This window comes from Polyodon spathula, chromosome 42, assembly GCF_017654505.1.
Source record: "Polyodon spathula isolate WHYD16114869_AA chromosome 42, ASM1765450v1, whole genome shotgun sequence".
In the NCBI taxonomy this organism is placed as follows: domain Eukaryota; kingdom Metazoa; phylum Chordata; class Actinopteri; order Acipenseriformes; family Polyodontidae; genus Polyodon; species Polyodon spathula.
Window position 1 is genome coordinate 3207897 of NC_054575.1, and position 10864 is coordinate 3218760.

At 42.5% G+C, this 10864-nt stretch overlaps 1 protein-coding gene and 1 long non-coding RNA gene across 2 annotated transcripts; both read left to right on the top strand.

Annotated features, from left to right (window-relative positions):
• Nucleotides 1-790: 790 nt before the first annotated feature.
• Nucleotides 791-2263, top strand: LOC121305232. Its single transcript, XR_005948057.1, has 2 exons — nucleotides 791-860; nucleotides 2197-2263. It is a non-coding gene; the product is annotated as an uncharacterized LOC121305232 (long non-coding RNA).
• A 6642-nt stretch (nucleotides 2264-8905) lies between these two features.
• LOC121305234 (claudin-4-like) lies at nucleotides 8906-9979 on the top strand. Its single transcript, XM_041236781.1, has one exon. The coding sequence runs from the start codon at nucleotides 8986-8988 to the stop codon at nucleotides 9640-9642; it is 657 nt and encodes a 218-aa protein (XP_041092715.1). The 5' UTR covers nucleotides 8906-8985; the 3' UTR covers nucleotides 9643-9979.
• Nucleotides 9980-10864: the final 885 nt, after the last annotated feature.

Consider the following 10864-nt stretch of genomic DNA (forward strand, 5'->3'; position numbering starts at 1 on the left):
TCTCGCAGCTTCCACTCTCCTCTCCTCTTTCTCTCTTTCTTTCCTTCTCCCCTCTTTCTCTCTCTCTCTCCTCCTCTCCTCTCTCCTCTCACTCCTCTCTCGATCTCCCTCGCCCTCGGAGTCCTCTAGCTCTCTTGTCTCTCCAGTCCTCTCGTGTCCCTCCCTGAGTCTCCAGAACAGGAAATCTCAACTCCCATCTCGTCACCTCATCTTGCTCCGCCCCAAGGGGGCAGAGACCGAGAGAAGAGATCTATGGGTTCCTCCTGAGTCAAGAACCATCCAGCTGGTGTCGTCATTTGAACTCACCGTACTCCTCGACCTTGATTCTCCTGCCCTGTAGTCGCCCTCTCAGAAGGAGGTGGGTACCCCCTCCTCACTCCTCGCTTGTCTCCAGGCCTCTCCGTGGTCGATATGTGAAGGGTAAGAGACGGCATCATCGCAATGGGAGGTCTCACCCCCACACCTCCATCTCCTCTCTCCCCTCTCTCTCTCTCCCTCTCCCACTGGTGAAGGTCGGTTATGATTAAACTGAGCACTGGAAGCCCCAAACTTAGACTTCTCTGGCTATCAGGTTTTATATTTTCAATAACTGGTCCCACCACTAGAGACTAGAGTCCCCAGAACTAGAGCTATGTTGCTTCTGCTGGACTCAGTTTGTTTCAATAACGCTGCTGAGGCACTGGAGCTCACAGTCCTGACAACCCGCCCCCCTCTCCCCTCTCTCCCCCTCTCTCCTGTTATTAGCAGCTCTTTGTCCTGGTGAGGGTCAATGATACAGCTGAACAGACCATGGTAGTCCAAGCCAGCGGCCCCATCAACTATCACCGTCTTCCTCACCATGTTCGGAGAGAAACTCAAGGGTGAGTCACTGCACACTATACACTTCATACAGACCACGGCCAGTCCAATACACACAGAACAGACTGCTCCCGGTCCAATACACACAGAACAGACCACTCCCAGTCCAATACACTTCATACAGACCACGCCCAGTCCAATACACACAGAACAGACTGCTCCCGGTCCAATACACACAGAACAGACCACTCCCAGTCCAATACACACAGAACAGACCACTCCCAGTCCAATACACTTCATACAGACCACTCCCGGTCCAATACCACAGAACAGACCACTCCCAGTCCAATAAGAACATAAGAACAGAAAGTTTACAAACGACGGGAGGCCAATACCACCTTCAATCCGGATGGGCGCACTCCCTATTTTGTGTCCTGGCACAGAACAGACCCTTCTCCAGGTCCAATACACACTAGAACAGGACCACTCCCATGTGAAATACATTCTGGTACCGACCACTCCTAGGTCCAAACTTCAGAACGGTGCTAGACACCAGTTGTTTCGTCCCGATAAGAACCACGAAGGACCAGTCCCAGTCCAATACACTTCATAGCAGACCACGCCTATGTCCAGGTACACCACAGACAGGTTATTGCACTCTCCCATCCAAGGCAGTCACAGAACAGTACCACACTCGCCCAGTCCAATACACTTCATACAGACCACCGCCTTGTCAATACACACAGAACAAGACAGGTTATGTTCCCCCAGTCTGAGGCACCACACAACAGACACTCTGGTCTTGTTTAAGGATCAATACACGTCATACGACGTGTGTCCTAGTCCAATTCAGTTTTATGTAGACAGACCATAGAACAGACCACTCCCAGTCCAATACACTTCATACAGACCACTCCCAGTCCAATACACACAGAACAGACCACTCCCAGTCCAATACACACAGAACAGACCACTCCCAGTCCAATACACTTCATACAGACCACTCCCAGTCCAATACACACAGAACAGACCACTCCCAGTCCAATACACATCATACAGACCACTCCCAGTCCAATACCAGAACAACCACTCCCGGTACAATACACACAGAACAGACCACTCCCAGTCCAATACACACAGAACAGACCACTCCCAGTCCAATACACACAGAACAGACTGCTCCCAGTCCAATACACACAGTCAGGTATGCACACAATACAGGCAACTCCCAGAGCTCCAAGATACAGTTCAATGTAGAGAGAACTTCCAGTCCTATAGTCAAAGAAGATGCATCTTTTGTCTAATTTATAGGAACATTTTCGTCTGATATACACAGGAAGAGACTGTAGCGTTCTGTACGATCGGTGTGTGATAATTCTGTCTCTCTCTCTCTCTCAGGCGCTGATCCGGAGGACGCTATCATGGCTGCCTTCAAGGTTCTGGACCCAGAAGGCACGGGGTCCATTAAAAAAGACTTGTACGTATCATTCTGAAAGAATTATTCAGCAGACTCTTTCGTTACCCCCCCCCCCCTAAAGACTAGGGGGTGAACTCTGCACCATCTGGAATGTGTTTTGGCAGTGGGGGGCGAGCTCTCCCTCTCTGCTAGGTAGCGATGGATCACTACGGTAATCCCGTAAAATCGTCAAGCTTTAATTGGTTCCAGTTTCCACAGACGATTAAAGTTACAAAATTAAAATAAAAAATAAAGTATGTAAATATACAAAGGAACAATTAATTATTAAATTAATAATTACATAATATTAAATATTATTAATTATTAATTAATTAATTAATTTATTATTATTATTTTTTTACAGCCTTCCAAGAGATGCTGACAACACAGTGCGATAGATTCACTCCTGAAGAGGTGAGATTATATATATATATATACCCTCTATATAGAATGAACTCCCTCAGCTTCATAGAGTCCAGTGAAAGCTGCTGAATAATGTTCCCTTGTTAACATATTGAATTGCACCCCCTCTATATAGAATGAACTCCCTCAGCTTCATAGTGTCCAGTGAAAGCTGCTGAATAATGTTCCCCGTTGTTAACATATTGAATTGCACCCCCTCTATATAGAATGAACTCCCTCAGCTTCATAGAGTCCAGTGAAAGCTGCTGAATAATGTTCCCTTGTTAACATATTGAATTGCACCCCCTCTATATAGAATGAACTCAGCTTCATAGAGTCCAGTGAAAGCTGCTGAATAATGTTCCCTTGTTCCATATTGAATTGCACCCGCTCATATATAGAATGAACTCCCTCAGCTTCATAGATAGTGGGGGAGATATATCTACTTGAGGGAGTCCGAAGTACTCATGTCACTTTCCCTTGTTAACATATTGAATTGCACCCCCTACCATATAGAATGAATGTCCTTGTTATCTACGGGCGTGTCAGGCGGGGCTGTGGGGGAATTGTGCGAGTGTGCCCCCCCCAGTATAAGATGACTCCCTGGCTGAATAAGTTCTTCTTGAGGGATCGAATGTTTCAGGTTATCACTATTGTCAAACACCCCTCTATAAGAATGAACCCCCCCAGCTTAACTCCGGGGTCCAGGTATATCTTACTGCTGAAGTATAAAATGTTCCCCTTGTTGCTGAAATAATGTTCCCTTGTTAACATAATATAAAGAATTGCAACTCCCTCTCTTCCATAGAAGTCCCGTGAAACTGCTGAATCTGGTCTCCCTCAGCTCATATTGAATCTCAGGTCACCTTGTCACACTAGTATTTAATGACAATAACATATTGAATTTCACACCCTCTATACCCTTTATAGAATGAACTCCCTCAGCTTCATAGAGTCCAGTGAAAGCTGCTGAATAATGTTCCCTTGTTAACATATTGAATTGCACCCCCTCTATATAGAATGAACTCACTCAGCTTCATAGAGTCCAATGAAAGCTGCTGAATAATGTTCCCTTGTTAACATATTGAATTGCACCCCCTCTATATAGAATGAACTCCCTCAGCTTCATAGAGTCCAGTGAAAGCTGCTGAATAATGTTCCCTTGTTATCATATTGAATTGCACCACCTCTATATAGAATGAACTCACTCAGATTCATAGAGTCCAATGAAAGCTGCTGAATAATGTTCACTTGTTAACATATTGAATTCCACCCCCTCTATATAGAATGAACTCCCTCAGCTTCATAGAGTCCAGTGAAAGCTGCTGAATAATGTTCCCTTGTTAACATATTGAATTGCACCCCCTCTATATAGAATGAACTCCCTCAGCTTCATTGTGGCACACCCCCTCCTATAAAGAATTAACTCCCCTCAGCTCATCAAAAGAGTCCACTTAAAGCTGCTGAATAATGTTCCCGCGCGCCCGTTGTATCTCAGGTCATTGAATTGCACACCCTATTAACAAGGGAACACGTGGATAACTTTCGTGGGGCATCAGCTTTATCTTAGGGTCCAGTGACAGCTGCTGAAATATGTGTCCCTTTTTACCTATAGAGTTGGCAAAGTATCTCGATCTGATGACCCCCTCACTATAGACTAGAGTCTCAATGAACAGCGCTCTTTTCATAGAGTCCAGTGAAAGCTGCTGAATAATGTTCCCTTGTTATCATATTGAATTGCACCCCCTCTATATAGAATGAACTCCCTCAGCTTCATAGAGTCCAGTGAAAGCTGCTGAATAATGTTCCCTTGTTAACATATTGAATTGCACCCCCTCTATATAGAATGAACTCCCTCAGCTTCATAGAGTCCAGTGAAAGCTGCTGAATAATGTTCCCTTGTTAACATATTGAATTGCACCCCCTCTATATAGAATGAACTCCCTCAGCTTCATAGAGTCCAGTGAAAGCTGCTGAATAATGTTCCCTTGTTAACATATTGAATTGCACCCCCTCTATATAGAATGAACTCCCTCAGCTTCATAGAGTCCAGTGAAAGCTGCTGACACACCACCCCCCCCACTTTTTTTTTTTTTTAAAGTGTCAAGCTTGTTAACATAATTGTTTAAATTGTATTAACTTAATCGTATATAGGAGATGAACTCCCTCACTCTTCATAGAGTCCAGTTAAAGGCTGCTCAATAATTCACTTTTTAACGATTGTTATTAACCCCCCCTATAATGAATTGAACTTTTCCCTCAGCTTCATAAGTCCATGAAAGAGGCTGTTAGTAAGTATCTGTTCGTAGGTGGAGCAGTTACGTAGTTCTTGAGGTGTGCAGTGCGGAAATGGGTCGGCCTCTATATAGAGACGCTGAACCTCCCTGTACTTTCAATAGAGGTCACAGATAACTCCCTTAGTTTCATAGAGTCCAGTGAAAGCTGCTGTATAAAGCTGCTGAATAATGTTCCCTTGTTATCATATTGATTTGCACCCCCTCTATATAGAATGAACTGTTTCAGCTTCATAGAGTCCAGTGAAAGCTCCTGAATAATGTTCCCTTGTTCTCATATTGAATTGCACCCCCTATATATAGAATGAACTGATTCAGCTTTATAGAGTCCAGTGAAAGCTGCTGAATTATGTTCCCTTGTTAACATATTGAATTTCACACCCTCTATATAGAATGAACTCCCTCAGCTTCATAGAGTCCAGTGAAAGCTGCTGAATAATGTTCCCTTGTTAACATATTGAATTGCACCCCCTCTATATAGAATGAACTCCCTCAGCTTCATAGAGTCCAGTGAAAGCTGCTGAATAATGTTCCCTTGTTAACATATTGAATTGCACCCCCTCTATATAGAATGAACTCCCTCAGCTTCATAGAGTCCAGTGAAAGCTGCTGAATAATGTTCCCTTGTTAACATATTGAATTCTATGTAGTTTTCTAGAGGAGGGGATCATGCTAATTTCACCTCCCCTCTCCCTCTCGTCCAGATCAAGAACTTTTTCACTGCTTTCCCACCGGATGTGGCTGGCAACGTGGATTACAAAAACGTCTGCTACGTGATCACACACGGAGAGGAGAAGGAGGAATAATTCCTCCTGTCCCACCCCTGGCTTCGGAACCAAACGACACCCTCCCTCCTATCTCTCCCTCTCTCCCCCTCTCTCCCTCTCTCCTCTCTCTCTCTCTCTTCTCTCTCTCATCCTTTACTCCACACGAAAAGGTTTCCCTCGGAAATGACAAGTCCTCTTTCTCATCTCAGAGAGAAGAGAGAGAGGGGGGGGGGGGAGACAGAAAGGTTTGTTTGAAGTTAAAATAAGTGTTTTTTCAAGATGAGCGAGCAGGGGGGAGGGGGGAGGGGGGGGAGAGAGGAATAAAGGATAAAGGGATGTTAGAAATTATTTTTTGTGTTCTTTTCTCTCGTTCCCTTCACTCCCTGAGCCTGTCGGAGGGTCTCGTTCCTTCACCATCCTGCTTGTAAAATAATTCAATAAAAAAAACCAACAACAACAACAACAATTTCTTAATTTTTGTGTGTGTTTATTTTTACATTATCGAATTTATTGATTGATTGATTGATTGATTGGTGTAATTCTGAAGTGTGGTTTTAGAAATGTCCACCAGATGGCGACTGTGAAGCTCTTAATTTCCACACTGGTTCTGTATTGAGAGCTGTATTGGACGGCTGCCCTCTTGTGGCCATTTAAACGCACACGCACACGCACACGCACACGCACACGCACACGCATTTCAGTTTTATCACTTCAAAAGGACCGTGCAATTAATTGTGCTAAACTGACCAAGAGAGGGTTTTTTATCAATAACAGTAAAATAATCATTACAATTATTATTATGAATGCATATTGATTACAGTACCACTTATTCCATGTATTATTATTATTATTATTATATTATTATTATTATTATTATTATTATTAATAATAATAATAACAATGGAATTGTATTTATTATGTTTATTAATACGAATAAGTAACAACTACTTATGCCGGATGCCTGACAATCCTGACTGTTAGGAATTCGATTAAATAAATAAATGTGAACCTGACTATGTGCTAATAATAATAATAATAATAATAATAATAATAATAATAATAATAATAATAATAATAAATAATAATAATCACAGTTACAATTATTTTTAACACAGCCCCGCGTTCATGTACAAATTGCTCTACTTAAGAGTTTTGGGTCGCGTTAATTAGTGTCAATAATTAATAAATAACACAGCCCCGCAAGCACATGTTTGCTCTACTTAAAAAAAAAATAACCCCAGCAAAACAAATCACAGATGAAAATACTCAAACAAAAACGCGTAAGTCCCCCCCCCCTGTGGCAAAAAAAAAAAAAAAAAAAAAACAAACCACCCGCCCCTGTGGCTTAGTTTGCGCCATCATCAGGGATGTGCCAAACGAACACCGTAATTTGTGCCGCACAAAATAAAAACTTCTTTTGTGATGGAAAAGCCTTGCACTGATTTGCACCCCCAGCGCCGCCAAAAACAACCGCCCCCCTCCCCCGACAGACTCGCTGTCCGCACAGCTCTGCTTGACCGCAGCCCGAGTCTTCTCGTACCTGTCGCCCGACCAGGTGTGTCTGATTACCGGAGACCGCGCCGCCTCTCTTGGCCTGACACCCGTATCAGGAACGTTTGTCTGTCCGTCTCATCTCTGGAAATCTTGAAGGGAGTTTGAGAAGCAGTCTGCGCTGAATTCACAACCAAAAGGTATTCATTTTCTATTATTATTATTATTATTATTATTATTATTATTATTTCTTATTAGCCCCCCTGATTTCAATAGCCATAGTTTTATATATTATACTGGACTGTGGCTCCAGCAATGATTCAGACAGCCCCCCTGAGTTTCAATAGCCATAGTTTTATATATTATACTGGACTGTGGCTCCAGCAATGATTCACACAGCCCCCCTGAGTTTCAATAGTTTCAACAGCGATAGTTTTATATATTATACTGGACTGTGGCTCCAGCAATGATTCACACAGCCCCCCTGAGTTTCAATAGCCATAGTTTTATATATTATACTGGACTGTGGCTCCAGCAGTGCTTCACACAGCCCCCCTGAGTTTCAATAGCCATAGTTTTATATATTATACTGGACTGTGGCTCCAGCAATGATTCACACAGCCCCCCTGAGTTTCAATAGCCATAGTTTAATATATTATACTGGACTGTGGCACCAACAATGATTCAGACAGCCCCCCTGAGTTTCAAATAGCCATAGTTTTATATATTATACTGGACTGTGGCTCCAGCAATGATTCACACAGCCCCCCTGAGTTTCAATAGCCACACACACAGTCCTGTATAATATATATATTGCTATTGAAACGTAGGGGGTCTGTCAGAATCATTGCCTAATTACATCAATTATTATTTTTTTTTTTTTTCTAAAAGCTTCTCTCGTTTTTTTTTGTTTTTTTTTCCCCCTTCTAGAATCTTCTTCACAGCAACAAAAAACTTTCACGAACTTTCAATTCAAAGTTTGCTGGGTTTTTTTTAAAATCGATCCTCTGGTCAACACAACTCAACCCAAGATCGGACAGTCTTAAGAAAGGAAGTATTTTACGTTCCATCTTCCTTTAAAACCAGGAAGGATATTTTAATCTCCTCTTGGAAGGCACGCTTTCAACCTCCCGAGAGACTCTGCCGAGCTGTTTCTGTTTTGGGTTCAGCCCTTTGCATGTTTCGATTTTGTATTTATTTCTAGACCTCCTTAGTTGAAAAAGGAAGATGTCTGGACATTTAATGACACAGCCCTTGTAAAAAAAACATTCATTTTTCATTATATTTACGCAGAATATTCATTTCTAATGTTTGATTAATTATTATTATTATTATTTTTTTTAGTATTTCTTAGATTTTGTTTGCTTTAGTCAGTTTTTATTAAACATATATATATATTTTTAAATTAATACAAATATATACATTTTTAGCTAGAATTATGAATCATACATTATTTTTCACGTATATGTAAAAAATCGATCTCTTTGATAACCCTGATTACGATTACTAACCTATAACATAATAGTCTTAAGTCCTGAGAAAGTGTTTTGTTATTAACTACTTTTCTATTTAATATTTATTATTATTATTATGTTCTAATATTTTATGACTTTAAAGTATTATTATAATAATACTAATAATAATAATAATAATAATAATAATACAATTAAGATATAATAATAACAATAATACCATTATAAGAAAATAACTAATAATACTACTAATAATAAAACAAATTGTAAGAAAATACCTTCTATTACTAATAATAACTTAATTGATGGCTACCACTGCTCTCCAGCTCCTCGGCCTGTCTCTCTGCGTGATTGGCTGGGTCGGGGAGATCCTGACGTGCGTTCTCCCCATGTGGCGCGTCACGGCCTTCATCGGCAACAGCCTCGTGATCACGGAGACCATCTGGGAGGGGCTGTGGATGAACTGCATCGTGCAGACCGCCGGGCAGATCCAATGCAAAGTGTACGACTCCATCCTGGCGCTCCCGTGGGATCTCCAAGCCGTCCGCGCCCTCGCTGTCGTCTCGGTTCTGATCGCCCTGCTCGCTCTCGCAGCCGGGGTCGTCGGGGCAAAGTGCACCAAGTGCTTGGAGGAAGGGCCGCTGAAGTCCGGTATCAGTTTGGCAGCGGGGTCGCTGTTCTGCGCGGCGGGGTTCGTGTATTTCATCCCTGTGTGCTGGACCGCCAATTCCATCATCAGAGATTTCTATAACCCCTTGGTACCAGACCCGCGTAAGCGGGAGCTGGGCCCGGCGCTTTTTTTGGGCTGGGGCGCGGCCGTGCTACTCGTCTTCGGGGGCGCGCTTCTGGTCAGCGGCTCCCGCTCTGCTTCGAATCCTAATTTCGACAGTGGGAGCCGGGATAGCAGCCTGGGCAGGAGCGCGCCGACGCTGCCCGCGGAGAGGCTGAAGGGGTATGTGTGAATTCAACATGATAGGAAGAGGGAGTGGAGAGTTACATTCAGCGACTGCAACAAAACAAAGAGAAATAGCCATCTGTGCACAGCAGGAATACGGACGCACACGATCGGGTATTAAAACAGGGGCAGCAGTTTCTATATAACGTACAAAGTTTTAACCTCTTAAACACGATCAGCTTCAGTCCTAGGCTGTAAATTGAATAGCAAACATTATTTAACTCCTTTAACTTGTCCTGAGAAAATATTCGGCAAACGGAAATGTGTCTTCATTTACAAAAAAAAAAATATGTTAACATTATTATTATTTAATTAATTAATCATTTAGCAGATGCTTTTATCCAAAGCGACTTACAGAGACTAGGAGGGTGAACTCTGCATCATCAACAACCGCTGCTGCTGCTGCAGAGTCTCTTCCAATAGGACCTCGTTTGATTTGCGTCTCGTCCGAAGGACGGAGCACAAGGAGGTGAAGCGACTCGCTCAGGGTCTCACACACACAGGGAATCGGTGGCTCTGCCGGGATTTGAACCTCCTGGTATCAAGCCCCCTTTTCTCTAACCGATGGACCACAGAGCCTCCTGTACCAACAGAAATTATGGCAACAACAAACGAGATAAAGCAAGATAAAGTGTTGGGGTTACCAAGGCTTTATTTAGTGATCAAGCATTGTGAGTGAAGTTAACCGGCAACAAGCTCTCCATCCCTGTTCTGCTTGCCTGCAATCAGGAGAACATTTCGGAAGGGGCTTTCTGCTTGCGGGATGTCCCGCTCCTTAAAATATTTCACAGAGGAGTCGGTACTCTATTCAGAGATACAGGGGTGTTTAAGCGAGGAGACATGGAAAGGACAATCCTCATCCCTAGTCTTGCCTTAAATCATTTGTTGTTTCCAAAAGTGAGCACGGTATATAAACTTAATTTGACGATAAGCATCTTGAAGGAATTCCATTCATGTTCTGTGATAAAACTCAACATACAAACCTGTGTCTAATTTTAAAACTCACTTGTCTTTTATTTATTTTTACCTTGTACTGTATAACACATTCAGCTGTGGTTTTGCATCGCCTAGAATTTTAGGAGTTCATTCTATATAGAGGGGGTGCAATTCAATATGTTAACAAGGGAACATTATTCAGCAGCTTTCATTGGAGTCTAGTTTAATTGGGCTGTCTTAATTGCTTTGCTGTGTCTCATATTGAAAACCTATGTAGATCTAAAAAATAAAGC